Source organism: Panicum virgatum, chromosome 3K (assembly GCF_016808335.1).
Source record: "Panicum virgatum strain AP13 chromosome 3K, P.virgatum_v5, whole genome shotgun sequence".
Classification (NCBI taxonomy): domain Eukaryota; kingdom Viridiplantae; phylum Streptophyta; class Magnoliopsida; order Poales; family Poaceae; genus Panicum; species Panicum virgatum.
Window position 1 is genome coordinate 16,086,152 of NC_053138.1, and position 26,032 is coordinate 16,112,183.

Genomic DNA, 26,032 nt, shown 5'->3' on the forward strand with positions numbered 1-26,032 from the left:
TTACTGGCCAAGGGAGTAGTGTGCAATCCTGTTTGTGTCTTGTGTGATCAGGAATTTGAAACGGCAGCACACCTTTGCCTGCATTGCTGCTATGCAAGGGAGGTTTGGTGGCTAGTACGCACGTGGTCAGGTGGCTTGATCAACATTCCAGTACAAGGTGTGGAGGTTCAGGACTGGTGGAACTTTTCATTGCAAGCTGCAGGTGACGAAGAGAGAGGAAAAGTGGCGGCATTGTTAATTTATACAGCTTGGAACATCTGGAACGAACGGAACCGTCGCATTTTCAAGGGGGTATCACTGCCACCGGCAAGGGTCCTGGGACTACTAAAGGAAGAAATGGAGATTAGACGGCAAGCTGCGAGGGCCGGCAAGGCACCTAGTTTCTTTTCTGTATCTTCTAGCTAAGAGTTTGAGTGTACTAGTTTGGTATGTAATCACAACTATTGTAAGAACCCACTTTCTTATGGGTGTCGCTAGTTTACGGTCAACCGCACGGAGGAGCTTCGTGCGGTCGATTTTCCGACCGTTGGTTTTTTTCCTATTTTAATAAGTTTTTTTGTCGTTTTCTGATTTGAAGAAAAAAAATTTCAAGAAAAAAATTTGAGATTTTTTTTTTGGAGCAGCAGATTAAATTTGGATAGCAGGAACTTTTTTCATGAAAAAAATAGAGAGCAGAAAATTTTTTCAAAAAAAAATTTGTAGAGAGGAACCTTCAAGAGAAAAAAATTTACGAAACAAATTAAAAAAATTTACCAGAAAAAATTTTACATAAAAAAAACTCAGGTAAGCACCCGCCGCCGGGGGAGCGCGCGGCCCAAGGAGCGCTGCGGCGGCCGCACCCAGGGGGACGGATCCGCGCGGCGGCGCCGGGGAAGCACCCGCCGGAGGTGGAGGAGCGCGCGGCGACCCAGGAGGTGGATCCGGTGGCGGCGATGCGCGGAGGAGCACGCAGCAGCAGATCCGGCGGCGGCGGCGGAGGGGGAGAGCGGATCCGGAGCCGAGATCCAGGAGAAAAAGGAAGAGAGAGAAGAGAGAGCCGGGGATGGGGTCTGCGAAGGGGGAGGGGGAAGAGAAAGTGAAGAGGAGAGGGGGATCCAGACTCATGGTGTGGATGGGCGGACGGAGTCACGTGGGTGGGCCCTCCACAAAAAATCGATCGTGACTTTCCTTACGTGCGGTCACCCGTAAGCTCAGCATTGCGCTTTCTTATCCTTCTTATATGATGCGGCAGCGCTCTTGCCTTTAAATTCAAAAAAAAAGCGAGTAAGGTTTTCCACCCAAATTTTTGGTTTGGTACGTTGGTTTGGTCCGCCTGTGTTATTGACAGGTGGGTCTTAGTCCATCCCGTATGTGAGTCGGACCAACCCTCTTTGTTCACGGCTCGATCACGTAGATCCTTACAATTTAACACACAATATGTATCCGATATTTATACCAATTGTCCATAGCAACGCACACTTGCATATTTTTGAAATTAGCATGGGAAATCAGGTACGCGCAATTTACGTATGGACCATAAATATACATAGAAACATCGAAAAATCATTCCATGCAGAAATGGAGTAGCTAGATGGCTTTCGATTAGCTTGAGCAGCTTCATATGGGAAGCTCAAAAGGAGAATGCTTGAAGAATACTATAGATGTTTGAATATTTCTTTTCAAGGTAGTGTGTGCATGCGTTGCATCTCAGGACTTGCCACATCGTCGCAAATAACGTCCATTGGTTACTGTTTGCTTGCCATAAATAGGGTCCATTCAACTAGTTTCTCACTGGTTGTGCTTAGCTTTGCTTACCATAATTAGGGCACGCCAATCAAACGTCGAAATGATTTTCTAGATATCTTTCTTGAAAAACATGGTAGTTTATGCCATTGCGTGAGGGAGAAGACGCGAAGGAAAGTCTAGGATCACAAAATGGCGTTCCGAGGCAACCTGCTGGTGTTGCTCGTGCTCGCCGCGGCGGCCGCCGCGAGCGGCAACTCGGCGAGGCTGGAGCTTGTCCCCGCCGCGCCGGGAGCGTCCATGGCCGAGCGGGCGAGGGACGATCGGCACCGCCACGCGTACATCACCCAAATGATCGCATCGTGCCGAGGCGGAAGCCGGCGGGTTGCGGCGGAGGTCGGTGCGTCCGCGGTCTCCTTGCCGGTGTCGTCGGGGGCGTACGCCGGCACGGGGCAGTACTTTGTCAAGCTCCTCGTGGGCACGCCAGCGCAAGAGTTCTCGCTGGTGGCGGACACCGGCAGCGACCTCACCTGGGTCAAGTGCCAGGGCGCCGGCGCCGGCGCCGGCGGCGCCACCCCGCCGGGGCGCGTGTTCTGTCCCGCGGACTCCAAGTCGTGGGCGCCCATCCCGTGCTCGTCGGACACGTGCAAGTGGGACGTGCCCTTCTCCCTCGCCAATTGCTCCGCGCCCACCAGCCCCTGCGCCTATGATTACAGGTCAGTACCGCCATGGCGCCATCTCCCATCCACCGATCTCCTCTTCCTCTTCCTGTCAATTCCATCGTGTTCTTGGCACCGCGTGCGTTCTGATTTCAGACAAGTTCAGTCCTCCATTGGATTGGGCGATGAACGATGATAATCTTACCAAACCGCTGTGCACGGCAGGTACAAGGAAGGCTCGGCGGGGGCGCGCGGCGTGGTGGGCACGGACTCGGCGACCATCGCTCTGCCCGGCGGCAAGGTGGTGCAGATGCAGGACGTGGTCCTGGGCTGCTCCTCCACGCACGACGGCCAGAGCTTCCAGGCGGCGGACGGCGTGATCAGCCTGGGGAACAGCAAGATCTCCTTCGCGTCCCGCGCCGCCGCGCGCTACGGGGGCAGCTTCTCCTACTGCCTCGTCGACCACCTCGCCCCGCGCGACGCCACCGGGTACCTCGCCTTTGGCCCCGGGCCAGCTCCCAAGGACTCGACGCCGACGGCCCAGACGCCGCTGCTGCTGGACCCCAAGATGCCCTTCTACGGCGTCAAGGTTGAAGCCATCCACGTGGCCGGCGAGGCCCTCGACATCCCCGCCGAGGTGTGGGACGCCACGAAGAACGGCGGCACGATCCTCGACTCCGGCACGACGCTGACGGTCCTCGCCACCCCGGCGTACAAGGCCGTGGTCGCGGCGCTGAGCACGCACCTGGCCGGGGTCCCCACGGTGGCCTTCCCCCCGTTCGAGCACTGCTACAATTGGACGGCGCGCCGCCCGGGGGCCCCGGAGATCCCGAAGCTGGCGGTACAGTTCGCCGGGGCGGCGCGGCTGGAGTCGCCGGCGAAGAGCTACGTGATCGACGTGAAACCGGGCGTCAAGTGCATCGGCGTGCAGGAGGGCGAGTCGCCCGGGCTGTCCGTGATCGGGAACATCCTGCAGCAGGAGCACCTCTGGGAGTTCGACCTCAAGAACCGGTTGGTCAGGTTCAAGCCGTCGACCTGCACCCGGTGATCGTACGTTGACCTTGCTGATTTTGCGAATTGCAAGAACCTTCGAGTGAAAAATGTAAAAACTTCTGAGATATACGAAATCTTGCGTAACGAAAACGTAAAAACGCTCTGCATAAATCAAGTTTCTGAATGAGCATCTTACAGACGTTTGCCTCAGATCTGACAACGCTACAACGTAAGATTTGTGCAAAAGAGCACCAGGAAACAATTGAAGAGACGTCCGGCGTCAAATTATCATTAGCAATTTGGTAGCAGCAGCAAAGAAGCTCAAGAACAGACATCACAGACCATCGCGGTTCAGCGGCTAGCCGAAAATATAGATTGCGGAAGTAATAAGTAGCATTAGAGCATCTCCAAGAGCTCTTGTACCTTGGGTGAGTTAACTAAAAAAAGAAGACAAAAAACCTCGTCTAACAGAAATTCTATCTATCTTCTTCTATCATCATTTTCTATCCAGGGTGCCGCTGGGCATCTTTACCTAGCGCTGAGCGCTAGCCATCCTTTTTTGAATTTTGGAGAAGCTGTTAGATTTCATCTCTTTTTCGCTAGTTATTTCGTTTTATACAATAGATATATCAGAATTTTAACTATTCATAGATACAAGAGCTCTTGGAGATACTTGCAAAGTAACAGGATCCATAGAGATGTTCCTAGAGCAAAATAGCAACTTCATGACTCTTGATTAAATATCTAGGTACTTCATTCGAAAACTAACTAAATAATTTCTTTACTTATTTCTAAAGCAAGCAATGATTTCATAGCCCGCCAGTCGGAATCCTAATCCGAACATAAATAAATCAATCAGAATTATAATCGAAACCCCAACAAATCAATCCAAATCCTAAATGGAACCAGAACAATCAATACCTCACGCGGTCACGGTACAAACTGTACATGGAGTGAAAGAGCACAAAATTGGTGGTCTCATATAGGTCTGGGTATTTTACCTGTAGCAACACATGTGTTTATATTAAACAGTGAATCTTTTGGAACCGGCCACCGGAGCTTCAGCCTTCTTTTTTTTAGGGAGTTTCAGCCTTCTAGGCTTCTAGCTACTCAGGGCGACGGTTGTGCTCTTTACAGTGTGGCTGTACCAGCAGTTCTTGAATCAAGCTCATTAATTATTAATCTCCCGAACTATAAAATCTTTGTAGCAAGAAAATAAAATTTGATATAAATTTTGCATAGTTTTTTTATATCTTGCGAGGCTCTTGAAATGCATGCACGCCTTATAAAATGAAATGGAGGGAATATGCACTTTTACCCGAAAAAATTACTTTCCTATGAAGAATTTCAACCGAGAAACATCCTTCTAACTTTACCTAATCGCTTTAACATCACAAAAGAAAAAGATCCACAAAATGCAACATTATTAACTACTTGGGTACGTACTTGCGGCACTACAGTAGTAGATTACGAGTCATTCCTACTTGCTTCTTCTCGCATGGTTCATATATAACCTTGTGCCAGTTGTTCCCGTCTGTTTCAAACGGTTTCGAGCTCTCGATCAGGGACGCCACTGCCACCTGCGATGCTCTTGAGGTGGACGCTTTCGTCGTCGACAGCGGACGGAGAAGCTTCATCCTCTTTCTTCTTCTTCGTGTACTCTCCGTAAAGGTACGAGGCGAGGCCCCAGACGCAGAGCGCGGTGGCGACGGCCTTCTCCGCGCCGAACGAGTCGCCGAAGACGACCACGCCGCCCAGCACGTTCGCCGTGAGCACGGCGGCCATGCACACGCCGCTGTGGAGCGACGACGTCAGGTAAATCACGCCGGCCGTGCCCATGAAGCACGCCTGCCACGTCAGCACCAGCATCGCCACGACGGCCCAGTACTGCGCCGTGGAGCCCTTCCAGCGCGCCACGTCATCGCGGGGCCCTCCCACGGCCGCCAGCCCGATCGCCGCCACCAGCGAGGCCATGGCCTGCATCACCGCCTGCACCTCCACGGCCAGGACGAACCCGCCGGACACCGCCTTCCGGTACAGGAGCTCCATGACGGGGAGGTACGCGGCGAAGAGCCCCGCGGCGCCCAGCGTGACGACGTAGCCGATGATGTACTGCGACCGGCCGCTGCCCTCGGGGCTCTCGCCAGATTCGCGGAGCGCGAGGAGCACCGAGCTGACCGTCAGGAGGATGACGGCATTGAGGTTGACGAAGGTGAGCGGGTGGCGGACGATGACGGCGGCCAGCACGAGCGTGAACGCGAGCTGCGTGGACAGCAGCAGCGACGACGTCGACACCGGCAGGAACGAGGAGCTGTACGAGAACAGCAGGTTGTTGGCGCCCATCAGGGCGCCGATGACCAGGCAGCCGGCGAGGAACCGCGGCGAGAACCACAAGAACGGGCGCGGCGCGGCGGCAGGGCGGCCGGAGGCGAGCACGGCGGCGACGAGCAGCGGGAACCCCGCCGACTGCACCAGCGTGGCGACCCACCGGTTCTGCCCGCCGTGCGCGAAGTAAAACCGGGACAGCAGGCTCGCCGCGACTGAGCCCACCAGCAGCGCTGCGTAGTTCGCCAGCAGGAGGAGTATGCGACGGCGCCGCGCCGCCGGAGCCGTGGGCACGCTGGCATTCGTCATTGGAGATGGATGACTCGTCGAGTAGGCGTCAGCGATGATGGGGGCGGCGGCGGCGGCGGCGGCGTTAGTTATAATCTAGATTTCGGAGGAGACCAAGACTAACGGCCTAGTTTACGTCGCCTGCGAGGATTTTGCGCGGCCTCTATTTATCGCGCGCGCTACAGCACGCGCTTCCATTGCAGAAGGCGCCTCCGTTTCACGTCCGCCTCAGCCCATTAACGTGGTCGGCCCATTTTAATCCAATCGTCATCTTCCTCTATCCTCTATTTCCATTCCTCGTTTCCCCTGCTAGGGTTTCTCGTCAGGCAATTTTGGATCTCTTCCTCTCTGTCATGCTGGTAGTTGATCTCTTTGCAGCATCTTAGCAGGTTCGTTCGTCATCCTTCTTCTTGTAGTTGAGCTCTGATTTGTATCTGCGTTCCCTCTTCTTCATTTCCACGCAGTCTAGTGATTTTATTTCATTTCATTCAGACTGTAGTATCGAAGTCATTTAGTTATTAGCTAGCCCATATCCTCGCAGTCTACTTCATCTGGATCCCTTCATCTATGTTTAGATTTTGTTTTTTCCCTTTTCCGCCCTTGTCAATTGGGATTCATTTTTATTTTTGCCGCTAATGGAATTCCACATCCATTACCTCGTCAATTTTCAATTGTCCATGTTTGAATTCATTACATTCCTTTTCATTGATTTTCAATGTATCAAATCTAGTGCTCTACTTTGGTTAATTCTTTTTGTACCTTGTTTTAGATATTCTGTGCTAATGTCTTTTTGTTCAGTCTAATTTAGATCTGTAGTATGGAAGATATTTTGTCTGATTTATATAGTCCCCCACCCTCCACGAGTTTTATTGTTTAGTTGAGTTCAATTTCTCCAAACTTTTTCTAGATCATTCCCAGTATTCAAGGATTGATAGAGAAGCATTGAAATTTCCTGAAGAATGATGTTTCTGCTGGTATTATTGACAAAGGTCAAAGAGTTTATTAAAACTTTGCTAATCACTTTGGTCCTGTTTTTACGAATTGCTTGTCCCTGCTTTTCTGTTGAGATTGTTTCCCACAATGAGTCTCTGAAGGTTTGCTCTGAATCTGAGAGAAATGCTCGAGTTTGTAAGGAATCAGGTCCTTCTTCTATTCCTTTGTCAGAGTGAAAATGTTGTGGTCAATGAGAATGCTTCCATTTAAAATGATAACAACACTGATGATATTGATCACATATTTGATACAACAGCTACTTGATAATCTCACTGATTCTCCTAATGAAGGAAGAGTTTTTGCTAGTCCATTTGAGCAGCCTTGTCAAAATTCTTGCTCCATTATTCAAGCAGCCCATATTGATGATACATATTGTCCAAGCACACCCAACATGCAGTAATCAAATGGGACATGATTATGAATCATCTATCGATCCATCTAAAATGAATTGCAAAGGTATACCTTTCATTCAGATTTCATTTCCCTTCAAATTTCTTTTATGTTTATCAAATTCTCATTCTTTTTATTTTCTGCAAGCCTTCAAGGGTTAATCCAAAATTGTTTTGAAACAAATTTCTTTTATGTTTATGAGATTTCATTTCCCTTCAAATTTGTTTTGAAAACAATCTATATATGATGAAATTTGACATGATCACATTCCAAATTGTTCCGGAATAATTTGAACGACGACACTCATTTGAATGTTTTGGAGGATTTGAAATATTTTCGAAATAATCTGGAATGTTTCCAAACAAATTTGAATGTTTCGGAACATTCTGATAACAAAACAATCCACTAAACAAGTTATAATGTTTCAGGAACACCTTTTTTTAAAAAAATATCTGAATGTTCGGGAATACTTTTTTAAATATTTCCAAAACAAATCTGAATGTTTCTGTATAAATTGAAAGTTTCGAAACATTTTGAAAATAGGACAATCTACTAAACAAATCAGAATGTTTCGGAACACTTTTGAAAAACATCTTACTGTTCTGGAACAATTTTGAAATGTTACGAAAACAAATATTTGAATTTTTTTTTCAAAACAAATTTTAAATATTCCAGAACACTCTAGAATGTTTCTAAACAAACTAAAAGTTTCGGAACACTTTGGAAAACAGAATAGTCTGGACATGTTGCCAAACAAGTCGAAATGTTTTCCGAACACTTAAATGTTTGCAAAACATATCTGATTGTTTTGAAACAAATCTATCTATGAAAAAATTTGACATGTTCACATTCCAAATTGTTCTGGAATAATTCAAGTGACGACACTCATTTCAATGTTTTGGAGGATTTGAAACATTTTTGGAATAATCTGAAATGTTTCTAAACAAATCTGAATATTTCAGAACAATAATGAAAGTTTCAGAACACTCTGAAAAGAAAACAATCTACTAAACAAGTCAGAATGTTCCGAGAACACCTTTTTTGAAAACATCTGAATGTTCGGGAAAACTTTTTGAAAATTTTCCAAAACAAAACTAAATATTTCGGTATGAACAAAAAGTTTCGAAACATTCTGAAAACAGGACAATCTAATAAATAAGCCAGAGTGTTTCGTAACACTTCTGAAAATGTCTTAATGTTCTGAAACACTTTTGAAATGTTTCCAAAATAAATTTGAATGTTTCGAAATAAACTAAAAGTTTCAGAATATTTTGAAAATAGGACAATCTACTAAACAAGTAATAATGTTTCGAAACAATTTTGAAAACATCTTAGTGTTCCGGAAGACTTTTGAAATGTCCCGAAAACAAATCTAAATGTTTTGGAAAAATCTTGAAAATTTTCCAGAATATTTTGAAATGTTCTCAAAACAAATCTGAATGTTCCATATAAACTGAAAGTTTTAGAACATTCTGAAAAAGGACAATCTACTAAACAAGTCAGAATGTTTCGAAACACTTTGAATACATCTTCATGTTTCGAAACACTTTTGAAATGTTTTGGAAACAAATCTGAATGTTTTGTGATAAACTGAAAGTTAATCTACTGAACAAGTCAGAATGTTTCGAAACACTTTTGAAAACATCATAATATTTCAGAACAATTTTGTAATGTCCCGAAAACAAATCTGAATATTTCTGAACAATCATGAAAATTTTCCAGACCATTTTTGAAATGTTCCCAAAACAAATTTGAATGTTTCGAAATAAATTGAAAGTTTCGAAACATTATGAAAATAGGACAATCTACTAAACAAGTTAGAATGTTTCAGAACATTTTTGAAAAATGTCATAATGTTCCGGAACAAATTTTTGAAAATGTTTTCAAAACAAATTTGAAATATTCAAGATTATGAACATTCAATATTATTTTCGAGGATTTGAATGTTCTAGAAGAATTTTTGGAACTTTTTGGGTGCGGATTTCTTGGGAACACTCTAAAATATTTTCAAACAAAACTGAAATGTTTCAAACTTTATGAACATTCTAAAATGTTAAAAAGCGCAAAACATGTTTTGGGAACATTTTGGTTACCATTTCTTCGGAACACTTTGATTTGTTCTCAAACAATCTTAATAGTTTTATGAACATTTTTTAGAGCTTTTTTGGTATAAATTTCTTCGGAACAGTTTGAAATGCTTTCAAACAAAACTGAAATGTTTCAAACCTTATGAACTTAGAAAGTGAAAAACATTTTTTGGAAACTTTTCTTCGGAACACTTTGAATTGTTTCCAAATATATCTGGAATGTTTGAAACATTATAAATAATTTGAATTATTTGTTGATTAGTTTTTAGAACTTTGTAAAGTGTAAACATATGAAACTTTTTAAAGTGTTTACAGATATTTTGGTTGAAAAATTGGCAGCAAATGGCAAACCTCCAATTAACATTTGCGCCTCCAATTATTAATGGGCTTCAGCTACCGTGTCCGTTCGCAATTAGCTTAATGGGCCTCAGCTTCCGTGTCCGTTCGCGTGCGCGTCCGCTCCTTTCTTCTGCGACGCAATCGTCCGAACTCGCTTAATGCGATAGATAGACGCCCCCGGATTTTGGGGTTTCAGTAACTACTTGTTCGACCGTATTTTTTTATTAACATTTTTTTTTGAGGAACGCACATTTTATATATTTTTTTCTGGCCGGTCCTTTCTCATACTGGGCCATGAATATGATTTTTGTGGAGCGGCCCAGGATAATGATGTCGAGAAAGGGGTATTTCTTGGGCTCTTAGAGCATCTCCAAGAGCTCTTGTATTTTGAGTGAGTTAACTAAAAATAGAGAAGAAAGACAAAAAACTCACATCCAACAGAAACTCTATCTACCTCGTCTTCTATCCTCATTTTCTATCCAGGGAGTGTCGCTGGGCATCTTTACCTAGCGCTGAGCGCTTGCCATCCCCTTTTTGATTTTGGAGAAGCTGTTGGATTTCATCCTTTTTTTTGCTAGTTATTTCGTTTTACATAATAGCTATATCAAAATTTTAGCTATTCATAGATACAAAAACTCTTGAAAATGCTCTTGGAGATGCTCTTAGAGCAACTCCAGCAGGGAGAGCAAATGTGATGCCATATAAAAATTTAGTCGGTGGAAATCAATCTCCAGCAGTGGGAGCAAATGGACTGCCATTTTGGTAGGCCTTCTAAATTTCTCCCTCCACCCCCCAATTTGGTGGCTCTCTATTTAGGGTGCCAACTGTTGGAAGCCCAATTTACTCAGCCTGCTGGAGTGGAGACTCATATTTGAATGAGTAAAATTTAGAAGTATGCTTCTAAATGAACATTTGCTCACCCAAATTTAGCAGGCCTACTAGAGTTGCTCTTAGGCCCACCGCTTCACTAGACTTGCCATCTCAAAATCCTAATAATTTACTCTTTGTTTTGTGGTTTCCTTCTTTGACTAGAGCTGAGAGGCCCCCCCTTATAAAAGTATCTCCAGCGATAGTCCTTAGAGCATCTCCAAGAGTTTGACATTTTCTACTTGGCAAATTTTGTGATTTGCCAACTCCCTAAAATATATGCCAAGTAAAAAAAAGACCATCTCCAACAGTTTGGCATAATTCACTCCCCAAAATTAAAGTTTTAGCTATTTAAATGCAATCGAAGGAAAAGATAAAAGAAAAACACTTTTGCAAAGTGAATACAAAACTTTTAGCAAATTAACCAAGCCCATATATGTAAATCCTTTGTCTCTAGGCATTTTGCATCAAGACCCAGCAAAAAGTTTCAGTCTTCGATTTTTGCCCTTCCTCTTCCTAGCCGACGAGCCGCCGCAGTCCGCCATCGCCGGCTGCTGCGCCCTACAGCGCCGCTGCCAGTTCGCCGTCGCCATGGCCGCGCCCCAACCGGCCGCTGCCGCTCGCGGGCAAGAGCTTCCCTGCTTCCTCCGGCCAAATCGGCCTGATCCCCACCGGTGCGCGGGCGCCGTCCCCCATCTCCCGGCTGCTGCTTCCTTGTGCTGCGACACACCACCCCAATGCGCAAGCCAAGGGCCGGCCGCCAGCCACCACCGGTCGGAGGAGAGCCCCTGCGCGGCGGGGTGCCGCGGGTGGGAGAGCGCCGGCCGCCGATGGCGTGTGCGGCTGGCGCCGCCCGCGTGTGTCGGCCACTCCATGCTCCCTCTTCTACTCTTCTTGCTCCGTAGCTCGCCCCCATGTGCCAGGTTGGAAAAAAACAGGCGGCGCTTTGTACCAGTGGGAGGACTCCACGGCGGGAGGCTGATGTGGAGTCGGATACGCACGCGTATATTTGCGCGCTGAGGGGCTCTTTTTCCCAACTTGCTAAAATTTACCAAGTGATATGGCAAACTGTTGGAGACATATTTTATGTGTTTTTCCAAAAAAAATAAGGATGGCAACTTAGTTTGGCAAACTCTTGGAGATGCTCTTAAATATGATAAATATCTTTGCTAAAAAATAAGATAAATATCAATATATATGGATAATATTCATGGATGCGTGCGCTTAGAGCATCTCCAAGAGCTTTTCCAAAATCTACATTCTAAATTATCATTTGGAGAGTCATTTGAGTGAAAATCATTTTTCATATCTTTGTCTTTTCCAACAGCTCTTCTATATCTTATTTGTAGTCTAGAGAGCCATCTGTACTCTCCATTTTTGGATAACATGAAATCCGGAATAGAGGATATCTATCTTTGGATATTCATTTGAAGAGCCTGTTGAAGGCTATTTTTCATTAAAATTTTTATTTCTATAAATTAGAGAAGATATAAAGAGTCTCTTGGAGATGCTCTTGCCTGATAGTAGCCAATATGAAAGGGTGGCTCGATAGGAAGTAGCTAGAGTGATCGAAGGCGGATTGCACGGATGCGTCGTGTGATTTCCATTTGCAGGTGGTGGCCATGTCTTATAACGACTTGATGGATGATGACCAACCTTGCTGCACTACACAGCAACTTTCATGTCATATGAGCGGTGATGACGCCAATCATATGGACAACATCCTTTGCGCTATGTACAGTGAGTCAGTCAGTCAGTCACACGTCCCTGTACAGCAGTTTTCTTTTCTGCAATCCAAAGTTCCAGAACTGGGAGTCTGGGACAACAACTACTGTAAAAAGAGTATACATCATCCACGTTGGTGCTATCCGCACCCTGCACTAGCTTTAGCCTCTCTCTCTTCAGCGTGCAGAATTTGTTTTCTTCTCGAACAGTGTGTGCAGAATGACTGTGCTAGTTTGTCATGTTGCAGGTTACCATTCCATGCAGTACCTCACCAGGTACGAGTGTACACGACTGACGGAAGCTCAAAACTGTTCATGTTGGTCTGCAGATCCGTCCAGCAGGACCTACGGAGGCTCTCCCGTAGAGCTACTTGTTGAACCATAGTAGGTAGTGACGCCTGACGTGTTGGGCATCTATAGAAGGCTTATCCTAACATCCTTCATCGTTCCATAGCTAAAAATGGGTCGGCAAGCTGATCACCGAATGAACCCGCTTTATTTGCCAGATGATGCCACGACAAGTGTCCACGCCTAGCTAGCTCCGGTCGCGTACTAGCCCGATCGCCCTTCGTCGCACAAGACCACGCAACGACACACTGCGTCCTGGTCCTGGTCCTGGTCCTGGTAAAGTATGGTGCGTGCCGTGCCCGTGCGCGCGCGCGCCCTCTCTAGCTAGCTTTCCGTCCATGCCAACGCCGGAGGCACCCTCAAACTCCTCGGCACGCAAGTCTCTCCCGCCCTCTCGTGCCGACTGATCGCTCGATCCCGCACAGCAAATGCGTGCCGATCCGGATCGATCTCCTGACGAAACAAATGCCGATGCAACCAGGCATGAAGCTTGTGTTAGTAAAAATAGCATCGCCGATCCGGTCTTTCCATGCATCTTCCTACATCTCGATTTCCAACCAACCAAATCCGAACGGAGACGAAAGGGGACTAGATAGATAGAGCTAATAACTGGCGATCTCGACGCATGCAGAGCGCGCTGTCAGGCCGCGCCCGTGGCTTTTGCCCGGCTGATGACGCGCGCACAGCGCCACGGCGGCGACGTGGAGGCGCGCCCGGCTGCGCGTGGCCCGTCCGCCCGCGCGCGCGCCGTGGCCTTCCCCGCCTCCGCACGGCGCGCGTGCACGCACCGGGCCGGCCGCCCCGGGACGACGTCGCCGCGCGTCCGGATGACCACGGCCGCTCGCGACGCCGCGCGCGCATGCCGTCAGCGCCAGGGCCCCCTCCGACCGACGGACCAAACGACGCCTTTGCCATTCGGATCAAACCTCACCTAGTGACCTTCCTTTAGTTTTAGATGTACATTACTCTTTTTTCTTTTTTGCAGGCTTGTGCTCACTGCGTCATCGGTTCCAGACTTCCAGTGTGCTCCTACTACGGATGCAGCCGGAAGGGGTCACGGCTATCTTGGCCGGATTCTTGCTACTGAAGTTAATTTGGAGCTTTTTTCAGGTGCGGCTAGTAACGCATGTTTTTTTCCACTTGTTTTGAGGGGAGGCTCTTGTAACGCATCCACTAAAGCTGTGGTGTGTTGCGCAAAATTGCGTGCTCTAGGAGAGGGTGAACAAATAATGTCGAGAACAAGCATGTGAGGAAGGTAGAGGGCAGCATGTGAGGAAGGTTGATGGCAGGATGGTCCTTTCCTACTAGCACACAGCCCGTTAATATAGCGCCAATATAGAACTGGTGGTTTCTACTACTACTACTACTTCATTTCAATTCGGGAAATAAATAATGTTGAGAATGACAATCTCCTAAATTAGCTAGATTTTCCTGATTTGCCAAAGAATGTTCGCATTAATGGACTAGCGCGAAATAAATCATGATTTGTTTTTTTTTTTTGGAATCACATCTCCTTATAGTTTGATAGTTTGTACAGCTACCCATTGTGCCAACTGCTGGCAATGCAGGTAAAAAGAACAGCAAGCAGCAAAGAGCTGTAACACAAATTTCTACCTTTGTGTAAGCAAGCTCAGCTCTCCAAGCCAAGGACGGCATAGCTTTCTGATCTCGGGTTTCGGCACATGCTTACCTTGTACACGGCGCACAAAACACAGCATGTGAAACGCTATGCGAGCCGCCAACGCTCCTTCCGGGTAATCCCTCTCCAGAATAGATAGAAGACAATCCGGGCCAGCAAACAATTCGAGAAAGAGGCATGATTTCCATCCCATTGCATCGAACTCTTTCCGGTTCCAACCCAAGCACAAACTCCACCGCCCCAAGTTGAACCAAATCATCCAAACGAATTCAATGGCCGACCACGAATTCAAACACTTCCACACACATGGTGTGTGTATGTGCGTCGCTTCTACCACTGCCGTAAACAATTCAATTCGGCCGGAATTATGGCATAGCCTACTAAACATTGATCGATTCGATACCTATCTTGAGCTGTGGTAGTAAATGAATGCAGTGCTGCTCCATCCGTTTTTGAAACCATCTCATCTTGCAGATAGACAGCGCGCGTCGATTCAATGCATGAACTGCTTTTGTTTGTCATATGCTACCTATAACAATTAATTTTGCAGTTGTTTTTTTGTATTTAATTACAGGCATCTTTTGAATTTTGCAGCGTTTGATTCGAACCAACGATCAAATAGAATCCGTCATAGGCCTCTTTTGTATTTCCTTTTCTTTTTTATACGCAACAAGCAACTGAAAATCCAAAATTGCCCACGAGCCACAAGGAAAGAGCAGATCCATCTATATAGGCAGAGTATCCAGTGCAAACCGGGGTCCTGTGCAACCATGGAAACCTTTAATCTGATCCACTAGATGCTAATCGGGTGGTTAATGATGGAGATTGTGTAATTTTGCAGATGAACGCCCGCCCCTCCATCTGGTAATCACAAGTTTTTGCAAATCAGCCCCCTAATCTGCTGGCTTCGTCCGTCCGCCGTAGCAGCGACGCCTCTCCCTGTCGATCTCCCGGCGACTGGCTGCCAGACGCGGCAATGGAGCTCCACCGCCCGTTTGCCTCTGGCGCTCCGCCGCCTGGAGTCCAACTCCAGCTCCGCCAGCCCTCGGTCCTGAAGCTCCGCCGCCCCTCGCGTGACATGAGATCCGCCGCCCCTGGAGCTCCGACGCCCCTCGCCCGTGACAATCGGCCGCCCGTGGAGGTCCGCCGCCCCTCACCCTTGGAGCTCTGCCGGCCTCGTTAGGGCACCGTCGGCACCCCTCTGCCATTGGCGCTGCGCTCAGCTCTGCCTGGAGAGAGTCTATTTGACAATGGAGAACAAAATAGTTGTATAGGAATTGTCTGTACAATTTTTGATGTTGTGTATTACTGAGATATTGTACAATGGTAGAGCTTGTGTATGACCGATTATTTCCTGAAGAATGATATCATTGTTATGCAACAAGCATCCGAAATTTGGATGAGCAATTGAAGCACTGAAACACTGAAAATTTTTGTATGACTGAAGCACTGAAGCATCTGAAATTTTTGTATGACTGAAGCACTGAAACACTGAATTTTTTGTATAACTGAAGCACTGAAGCATATACATGTGCAAGGCATACCATAGTGAGGTCCTGTTTCCTGGAGATAAATCACAGCTTACTACTTCTACCTCTAATATTCTATCAGTCAATACACTTAGAAACAACAATTGACATGACCTGCATTGGAAAATACCAAAACTACAATGGCGATCAAAGTTGCCCACTCGCAATCACGTACAGTACTGCAAAAAGAGTACATCGCACAGCTTCTACTTTGGGAGCATGGTGCCTATAAATCTGCAAAGAAATTTGATGCCGGTCTACTTGAACTCTGACCTTTGCCCACTTTTTTACTCCTTAATCCTATAAATCTGCAAAGAAATCTGCAAGTGGCTGTATTATCCTATTAGGTAAGATGCCCACTAATCTACACAAAGAACAGGGATTTCATGTTAGAACAGCAATTCGGACTAACAGGCTGAGAAGCAAGAAATTGTTAACTCAAATTACAGTGATGAGTAATTGAAGCACTGAAACACAATAAATGTTTGTATGACTGAAGCAGTGCAGTACTTCTTTCTGTGGTAATTTCCACTTCTGAAGAAAGGGTGTCAGCATCCATGGACACGCACAGAAAGGGTGTTCTGGTCTGTAAATTGTTCAAAGCAACAGATATAGTTCTGATGTAAAAATGAACAGTACAGCAGGCTCGTCCTGCGCAGACTTGGCGCCCACGGTCAGGCACTCGGCTTGGCCAAAGTCCGGCGGCTGCTGGTGCGTCGCCTGCTGCCCGTGCTTGCTACCGCCACCGGTGTCCCCGGTCAGTCCCAGAGGCAACTGCATGGGCGTGCGCCGTTCTGTCATGGTGGCGCGGCGAAAGGGCTGCGGCGCGGCCAAGGGGCGGCTGCGCAGCACGGCGACTCGGGGAGACACTGACTTGCGTCTGGCAGCCAGTCGCTGGGAGATCGACAAGGAGAGGCGGCGCTGGGAGACCCGTCGCTGCTAGGGCGGACGGACGAAGCCAGCAGATTAGGGGATTGATTTGCAAAAACTTGTGATTACCAGATGAAGGGGCGGGCGTTCATCTGCAAAATTACAGTCTCCATCATATTCGATCCCCAACTCGACCTCGATATATATCAATCCCCAGGCTTATGCCGCATAGCCGCGACCCGCGACGTCGCCCCCCGCCGCCGCCACCCGTTCCTCCTCCTCGACGAGTCTGCGGCAATGGCAGCCGCCGCCGGTGCTGGAGTCGCTGCCGGTCCGACGCCCACGGCGTCGCGCCGTCGGATGCTGCTTCTGATGGCGAACTACGCGGCGCTGCTGCTGGGGTCGGTGGCGTCGAGCCTGCTGTCGAGGTTCTACTTCGCGCACGGTGGCCGGAACCGGTGGGTGGTCACGCTGGTGCAGTCGGCGGGCTTCCCGCTCCTGGTCCTGGCCGTTCTGGTCACCGGCCGCCCAGCCGCCGCGCCGCGCCCGTTCATGTGGTTCTCGCGGCGGTTCTTCGCCGTATGCATCGTCATCGGCGCGCTCATGGGCGCCAACAACCTGCTCTTCTCGTACAGCACGTCGTTCCTGCCCGTGTCGACGTCGTCGCTGCTGCTGTCCACGCAGCTCGCGTTCACGCTCGTGCTGGCCGCCATCATCGTCCGGCACCCGCTCACCTTCGTCAACCTCAACGCCGTCATCCTCCTGACCATCAGCTCGGTGCTCCTCGCGCTCCGCGAATCCGGCGAGAGCCCCGAGGGCGGCGGCCGGTCGCACTACCTGATCGGCTACGTCGTCACGCTGGGCGCCGCGGGGCTGTTCGCCACGTACCTGCCTGTCATGGAGCTCCTGTACCGCGAGGCGGTGTCCGGCGGCTTCATCCTCGCGGTGGAGGTGCAGGCGGTGATGCAGGCCGTGGCCTCGCTGGTGGCGGCGATCGGTATGGCAACGAAGGGAGGCCTGGACGGCGAACTGGCGCGCTGGAAGGGCTCCACCGCCCTGTACTGGGTCGTGGTGCTGACGCTGGTGCTGACGTGGCAGGCGTGCTTCATGGGCACGGCGGGCGTGATCAGGGTTTCACTTCCCGTCCGGGATCCGCCGGAAACCGGAAAAATTTCCCGTTCCCGGAACTATCCGGGATTGGAAACCGCTAGAATTTCCCGAAAAATTTCGCCAAACTTTAAAAATTTTTAAAAAATTTGTATGAACGGTAACCGCTGCATCCCGAGTGGGAACCGACGTTTCCCGACCGGTTTCCGTTGATTTTGACCGGGAAATGCCGTCGGCCGAGGGGAAAATTAAAAATTTTGGCAACATTTCCCCGTAATTTTGTAAATAGCATTGCACAAAGTATATATCAAGCATTTATGTATCATTGACAGGGAGATAAACATATAAATAGAAGTTCATATACATATAAATGTTGTGTTCGCATGAGTAGTCCATAAATCACAACAATAGTCCATCCAAACTTCATATCCATAGTCCATACAAATCATCAAATACACATCATGTTATTTGTATGTATCATGTGGAATAATGTGTACTATGGAGCATGGACTTTGGTTATGTATTTGATGATTTGTATGAACTAGTGTGTATGAACTTCTATTTATATACATTATCTCTGTGTCAATGATATACAATTGCTCGATGTATATTTTGTGCAATGCTTTTTACAAAATTAGGGGGAAATGCTGTTAAAAAATTTTATTTTCACCGCAGCCGACGACATTTTTCGGTCAAATTCAACGGTGCTATATGACTTGTATTTGTAAGGCGCTATATGTGTAAAACATATGCTGTGACATGTCTATATATGTGTGTGACATGTATATATGTATCTTATATATGTTTGTGCCATGTCATGTATTCAATTTGCACTGAAATGCTGCCAAAATTTTCATTGTTCGTACTAACTATGCAATGCTATGTCCATTATATACATTAAAACATTATATATGTCTTCAAAATATCTTACGACATGTCAATTGTTCAAATGGAGTCATTTCTTTGTAAAATTTGGCTTCACTGCACCTGTTTTTTTAATTCCCGGCAGCTGTGACCGGTTTCCCGGTCAAAAAACACCGGTTCCCGGTCGGGAAAACCGGTTTCCCGATTTTTGAATTTGAAGTGTCATCCCGTCCGGTTTCTGGCGGTTTTCACCGGGAACCGGCCGGTTTCCCGTTCCCGGACTCAGGCGGGAAAGCGCTTCCCGACGGAAACGTAAACCCTGGGCGTGATCTACCTGACCTCGTCGCTCCACAGCGGCGTGTGCATGGCAGCCGTGCTCGCCGCCAACGTGCTGGGCGGCGTCGTCGTCTTTGGCGACCCGTTCGGCGCCGAGAAGGGCGTCGCCACCGCGCTCTGCGCCTGGGGTCTCGCCTCCTACCTCTACGGCGAGTACACCAAGAAGAAGAAGGACGCCGCCGCCGCTGCCCTGTCCGCCGCCGACCTCGACGGCGTCAGAAAGAGCCTCACAGCTGGCGGTGACGCCGGAGGCGAACTAGAAACCGTCTGAAACAAACTAAGGGCCACCCGAGGGCACGGATTCCATGTGATCCGGGAAGAAGCAAGAATTGCAACGGAAAAGGGTGTAGTGCTCCCGGAAACAACGTGGCATTAGGCGCAGTAGTTGAGTCATGTTACATCGATGGATTAGGCAAATGCTACAGCTTGCTAGGGGCAACTAGAAGGGTGTGCAAGTAATCCGACTTGTAACTGATGACCAGCGTTGGTGGCTGCTAGCTAGCTAGTGAGGTTTCACTGGTTGATCAGGATTTAGTGTAGCATGGATGGGTGGAATACAACATGTAATCTTGTAAACCTGCTGTACTTCATCCAGACTCGTTACCATCAATAGCTGTTATTGAAGATACTATATTTTCACACCTTTTTTTTTTGCTCTTGAATTATTGGGTCATCAGCTGATCTCCTAGCTAGGTAGCCTTACACTCGGCAGCTGGTCTTTGTAGGTATTTTTGCCTCACCGCGGTTTCCATTTGGGCCTCTGTCATCGATCATCTTGAGACATCTTACCATAGGCTAGCTGCACATGATAGATCAAAATGGTTTTACGGGTGTTGATATATCTTTCAGTCGTCTGAAAATGGCGATTTGTTCAGTCGAGCATTGCTAGTTGTTGGATCCAGACAGCATGTCACTTGTCATTTCTCTTTTTCATCACATTTGGATAATCTGTTTCGTTCCTTCTGTTCACCCTGCTAGCACCGCCCCCCGCCGAAACTCCCATCTCTAACTGCCATCAGGTAGCATGCAGCTAACAACTGGATCGTTGATGGTTGCTCACACGGCTACGGCGCTAGCTACAGTGGTCTATTGTTGTCGTCCCTCCTTATGCTTCAACACAAACCCATCCTCCAGGCAACAAATCTTTTTATTTTATTTTGCCAATAGGATTATTAGATCATACGAAGTTTCGAACTCATACCTTTTGGCTTTAGTTGATATTGTGTTATGGATATGCTCATATGCACCAACCAATTTAATCGAAAAGCTTGCTGCAGAGAAATGTGGAAAAGTAATTTACTTGTAGCTCAACACAAGTGCATCCTCACTAACCACACAATCAGAAGCTCATCAGTTGCTAATCATTGCTATTCCTCCCAATCTCTAATTTTTCTTCGGTTTTATATTTAAAGAGGATGCTCAGTGTCTACCTTTTAAAAATATATTCACTTGTTTATATTGCAAACAATACAAGTATTCCTCCTGTTCATTGGGTGGCTGCTTTTCCTAGACAAAAAATTGTCACCGGCCGGCTGAGAGTCGTGTGCATCAGAAGATGCATGCACGTATAGCATGCACATATGCAGCAACCCACAGAGAAAGCTGGTCTTACTGCATTGCTATATACATGAAACATTCCAATCATACCCCAACCTCATCATCAGATCAGGTACATGAACTTGCATTGCAAATGACTTTGTGTGTGATGGAATCAGTGGATAGCTGCACATACCACCTTCCTACCAGGTGAATGACACATGTTTTTTTGGGTGTATGCACATCTATGGCGCTTTCGATGTGGATTGATACTACAGAATTCAGTGTGAGAGCTACTTCTGAGTGGCCAGCTGTTTTTGCTTGTACGGCAACTGATCACATGAGAACATGGGGCAGCAGGGAGAGAGCTGACGAGCTGCAAAGAGAATATGTAGAATATGGCCGGCGGCTTGGCTGACAGGCTGAGGAAGATGATCCAAACTGAGATAACTACAGGCTCCGCGCACAAATCGAGGTGGATTGCAGTGGCCGTGGAACCGGTGATCGATCTCAGGCGGCCCAATCATTTGTGGGGCCGGGTCGGCCGCTGACTCATCGCCGGGGTTTGAGGCTGTCAGCTTTCACGAGGAAAAATGGGCAAGCTGAGGCAACATGCAGAGATCAGAGCGAGGAAAAAAAGGGCAGGCTTCGGCGATCAGGCGATGTGGGACACACTGACACTAACGCCTGATGGCAACGGCCAACACTGATCGAGCGATGTATTGGTGGCCGATAACGATACGAGCGATGTGGTGAAGATGGCGATCATCCGGGTGTCTTATGCAGTATTGTTGTTGGGATCGGTGAGCGCGACACTTGTGCGCCGGGTGAAGCTGTGGCGACACGTACGTGGGCGCGAGATGTGCGACATTGTTGTCAGTGCTGGGAAATGATGCATTCCAGTGTTTGGGTGTCTTGTTGCTGCTTTTGTTTGTTGCTTTCATGATTGGGTTCAGGAATGTGACTCAAGTGCAAATTACTCGGGTCTTAAACATACGAAGTTTAGGAAAGGGAGTGTGATAATACACCAAAAACTTGCTGCAAGAACCATGCATCCAGTGATCCAGAACAAGGCCTGAACTGTTTCTCATGGCAATTCAGGCAATGTTTCTCTGGAGGCTGGAGCTTCTTCCCGTGTTCCAAGGACCATAGTATATAAAGTTGTCCGTTGTTGCATCGGATTTTTTTTTGAACAATTGCATCGGATATTTCCTCCTCAAGTGCAAACGATGTTCTTCTGAAGGATAGGCCCCAACGATGTTCAGACTTCAGAGAGCTTCAAGGCTCTAGCGGACTAGCCCCTACCAGTACCAGGTGCGCGTTGGACCGGACGCTCTGACAGACGGCGAATACCATTGGCTGGTGCCGGCAGGAAACAGGGTCTAGGAGCGCAAGGTGTTACTGTTACCGGTACTCCATGTGCGCGAGCTCGAACTGGTGTGCTAGCCGCCGATACCCCAGTGCCCCCGGCCCATGCGAATCTATCCATTTGCCACTCCCTGTCCCACCTGCGGCAAAGTGTCAGCCGCCGCCGCCAATGTGCCACGCCTACACCTCCGCGCCACGTGGCCACGCCGTCGCGCTGTTCACGCACGGGGCTGTGCATGCAAAGCAAAGCAAACCAAACCATTGCCAGCCAGCAGGGCTGCAGGAGAGCCGAGAGCCATTGAGGATTGTCGGATCGAGCCGAGTGTGCCAACATGCCCACAGGCCACAGGCACAGCCCAGGGTAAGTTTCCACAAAACACGTTCGAGTGGCACAGGCCGGCCCGCACAAAGGGCTCGCCGCGCTTTTTTCATTTTTATATTTTTTAAAAAATAAAAAATTCAAAAATATATGTCCATTTTGAAATATTTCAAAAATATCTCCCGGTCGCCCCCCATAGGGCGACAGGCCCTAAGTGTAATTTTTTTCTTCAAATTTGCAACGATGTCCCTGGGAAAAAAAAGAGGCCTGTCGCCCCCCTCGGGCGACCGCTGGGCCCGGCCCACGGGCGCGGCAGGGGGCCTGTCGCCCCCCCCCCCACGGGCGACCGGGGTAACCCCCTATATAAGCTCCAACCCCCTTCCCTCCTCATTTGATCCCGAAAATTCCACCAAAAATCCAGAAAAAAAAGAGATGTGAGGAGAAGGGAAGCGGCGAATCCCTGCCGGATTCAGCACTTGTGATCTGCAGGTTAGTACATTTAGTTTATCTAATTTTTTATTTAAGTTTTACGCATTTAAGTAGGGGTGAGTAATTTAATTTAATTAGTGCTATAGTAGAACCATTTAAGTAGGAGTTTAATGATACTTTAGTTTGTAGTTACGTAGTAGTAAATTAGTTTAGAAAATTAGTACTACGCATTTATTATTACAATTGCAGTACTATTAGAGACGTGTTTATAAATTAATTATGATTTAGAATAGAATTTGACATATGCAGTATATAATTTGAGTGTCATCACGTAGTTATGAATACTTATATGTTGTAGTTGAATTTCATACTTAGTTTTTACGGATTATTGAATAAAGTAGTGAAGTAAAGAGTATAACTCGATAAGTATTATGTGATATACAGATATGTCGAGCAAGATGCAGTTTCAAGTATTTTATGGTGACTACAATGTTATGTATGCGCCAAATGGAGTAGATCTTTCTGCCTTTAAGTGCACATCTAGCGCCATAGATAAACCTCTGGAAAGGAGTTTTGGTTCCATATGTAAGTGGCTGCAGCGTGGGTTCCGTATTGATCCGTTGACAAATGTGATCCGTTTACTTGTCATTTGTTTCTATACATACTATTGATGTGAACTTATTATGTTTGTGGGTTCCATAATGCTCGTGAAATAAGAGAAGTTCGTGCGATTTTTTGCCGTGATTTAATGAAGGACAAGTTATGTGCGGTAGGAGTTAGCGGCCGAGATCCTGCCGACAATGATGACGACTACACGCTCGAATAGCTCAAAATAGGAACCATAGTGTATCTAGCTGCGAGTACGAGATCACAGGTTGCCACTGCTCAGCACGGCGCTCACGGGTTTCCCAAATGTCGCATTCTTTGCCCAGACATACGTGACCCAATAGCAGTGCCCTTCCACCATTTCAAAAAGATGTGACAACACGGCAACCACTACAGCTCACCTTCAAAGCAGTCTCTCTGTCGAGGACGACGGACCTGTCATTCTACAGCGCAGGTCTGTGGCGTGTAGTGGGGAAGGCGGCATCTAGGCGCGATCGACCGAGCGGCAGCAATGCAGCGCTGTGAGTCTGCATGCACAGAGATGCATCGAGTAGTCATTTCGAGAATCGAATCTAGCCTTTTCACTGTTTGGTCAGCTAGCCTCTTCACTGTGTTGTCATGTAGGCTTTTTAGGTACATTTACACTCCACACTCCGGGTATCAGACCTTTGTGCGCCTATAAATACTCTGAAGTTTGTGAACTCCCAGCAGCACTTAAACACCAAACCTCATTGTATACCCAATGTCTGGAGGTGGGTCTAGCGGGAAGAATTACTACGGTTTTGGAAAAAGAAAAGGGGGAAGAAAGGGAGACCCCATAATATGGGAGGGGCTTCTTGGATCTGATTCCTTTCCGGAACCAGTGTTTGAGTTTCCACCACAGCACAAGAGTGAATTTACCAATGAAACTCCTCTTCGACAATACGATAACCGTAGAGAACCGTGGCTAAAATGCAGACATGGTGAGGACTGCTTAGTGCAGATGTGCACCGACGGGATGGATGGCGGTCGGCGTTTCTTTAAATGTCCACACGCATGGGTAATACTCGGTTGTTTCATTTTTTTATCTTCAATGAGACACCTTACATGAAATTTGTTTTGCAGTCTTCCGATGCTCTAGAAAACCGTGGTTTTACTAGGTGGGTCGATCCTGCACCAATTGATTCTGTTCAGGAGTTCATCGAGTACCTTCAGATAAAGATCTTTGATCTGGAATGCAAGGTGAACCATTATGAGGAAGTGAGCGAGGGTAACAAAGACGACGAAGTTGATGATACCAGCAATGCTGCCGGTTCACAGGATGAACCATGCACTACTCCTTACTGCAACTGTCCTTGTCACAAGAAGAAGGGTCCTGCGCCTCCGGCACCACCGCCTGCACCACCTGCAATGGGTGCATACTGCGGAGAAGACTCAACGCAGTTTGCTACGTGGGGGTACGGCTACTAGAACTACCCTAGTGCTAGTGGCTTGCTGCATCGTTGTGTTTGTTCTGTTTTTTTTAAATTACCTAAGGCATGTTAGGTTAGTCCGGAATCTGTTTACCGTAGTTTGCAACGGGTTCTGCCATGCCACTGCATGTGTGATGTTTGTTTTATTATCGTTGTATTATGATGTAAAATTTGATGGTTCACATTATGTAATGCATTTCTTAGTTCTTATTTCTTATCGTTATATTAATTAAATGTGTGTTTTATAGTATTCTAGTCATATGAAAAGCTCCGAGGGCCATGTCCGTGCCCAGTAGAGGGATAAGAGGGTCTGACACCCTAGTGCTTTTTATACACTTCAACGTTCGCCTCTGATCACTCTCGTATTTTCCATTACATACAATAGATGGTATGTTTATACTTCGAAGCTCCATTACGACTAAGTACGATTAAAACTCGACATTATGTACATGTCCAGTGAATGCAAGTTTGGTACGAGACATACATACAAGCAAAATACAACATTAACAATACTAAATGCGAATACATCTTAAACCGATGAACATCATATGTTATAGATCATGGCATGAAATCATCTAGGTCGTCATCCCAGTTGACAGATGGTGGTGCTGCAGGTGGTGTACTATGGCTCGACGAACCTCTTGGCTTTCCCTTTCTCTCTTTTCTGGATCTACGTTCATGTACAGGGGGAGGAACATCATGTGTTGGAGGCCATGGTTTGGGGGGCATGAAGTCATCCATGTCGTCATCCCAGTTAAAACAAATTGGTGGTTGAGGTGCTGAAGCATGACTCGACGAACCTCCGGGCATCTGTTCTTGCGCAGGCCAAATACTATCACCCGAAGATCTTATCCGCCTCCTTCGTCTAGTTTGCGGCATAAGTCCACCACCGAAGATACATACCAATTTACGGAAATTTGGTATCGTTTCGTTAATCAACTCCATGTCCTCTGGGTAATCCTAGCATATAATTAAAAAACAATATTAGTGTTTCATAAATATGGATTCGAAATGACGGACGTGATTACAACTGAATGAGAGTTACCTTAATGTGCATCTCATACACCTCTGGCCGCATCCATATCTTACGAACATTTTATAAGAATCCAATGATCTCATACACCTCTGGCCGCATCCATATCTTACGAACATTTTATAAGAATCCAATGATATTAGGATGATTCGCTAGTTCACATACTCTCATGTATATCTTCCGACGTTCTAGCAGGTGTCTCTTTACATC

The 26,032-nt window shown here is 47.2% G+C and overlaps 3 protein-coding genes across 3 annotated transcripts; 2 read left to right on the plus strand and 1 right to left on the minus strand.

Annotated features, from left to right (window-relative positions):
• Positions 1-1,914: 1,914 nt before the first annotated feature.
• LOC120701253 (aspartic proteinase NANA, chloroplast-like) lies at positions 1,915-3,429 on the plus strand. Its single transcript, XM_039985377.1, has 2 exons — positions 1,915-2,438; positions 2,607-3,429. The coding sequence occupies exons 1-2, from the start codon at positions 1,915-1,917 to the stop codon at positions 3,427-3,429; spliced, it is 1,347 nt and encodes a 448-aa protein (XP_039841311.1).
• A 1,484-nt stretch (positions 3,430-4,913) lies between these two features.
• On the minus strand, positions 4,914-6,008 carry LOC120700645 (probable purine permease 4). The gene has a single exon (XM_039984894.1). The coding sequence runs from the start codon at positions 6,006-6,008 to the stop codon at positions 4,914-4,916; it is 1,095 nt and encodes a 364-aa protein (XP_039840828.1).
• Positions 6,009-17,045: 11,037 nt separating this feature from the next.
• LOC120701254 (probable purine permease 4) lies at positions 17,046-19,679 on the plus strand. Its single transcript, XM_039985378.1, has 2 exons — positions 17,046-17,891; positions 19,066-19,679. The coding sequence occupies exons 1-2, from the start codon at positions 17,071-17,073 to the stop codon at positions 19,349-19,351; spliced, it is 1,107 nt and encodes a 368-aa protein (XP_039841312.1). The 5' UTR covers positions 17,046-17,070; the 3' UTR covers positions 19,352-19,679.
• The last annotated feature ends 6,353 nt before the right edge of the window (positions 19,680-26,032 follow it).

Excerpts from the sequence above, each read along its gene's own strand:
- LOC120701253 (XM_039985377.1), top strand. The coding sequence starts at position 1,915 with ATGGCGTTCCGAGGCAACCTGCTGGTGTTGCTCGTGCTCGCCGCGGCG. Across the intron at positions 2,439-2,606 it reads CCCTGCGCCTATGATTACAG|GTACAAGGAAGGCTCGGCGG; the intron begins GTCAGTACCGCC and ends TGTGCACGGCAG.
- LOC120700645 (XM_039984894.1), bottom strand. The coding sequence starts at position 6,008 with ATGACGAATGCCAGCGTGCCCACGGCTCCGGCGGCGCGGCGCCGTCGC.
- LOC120701254 (XM_039985378.1), top strand. The coding sequence starts at position 17,071 with ATGGCAGCCGCCGCCGGTGCTGGAGTCGCTGCCGGTCCGACGCCCACG. Across the intron at positions 17,892-19,065 it reads GCGTGCTTCATGGGCACGGC|GGGCGTGATCTACCTGACCT; the intron begins GGGCGTGATCAG and ends AACGTAAACCCT.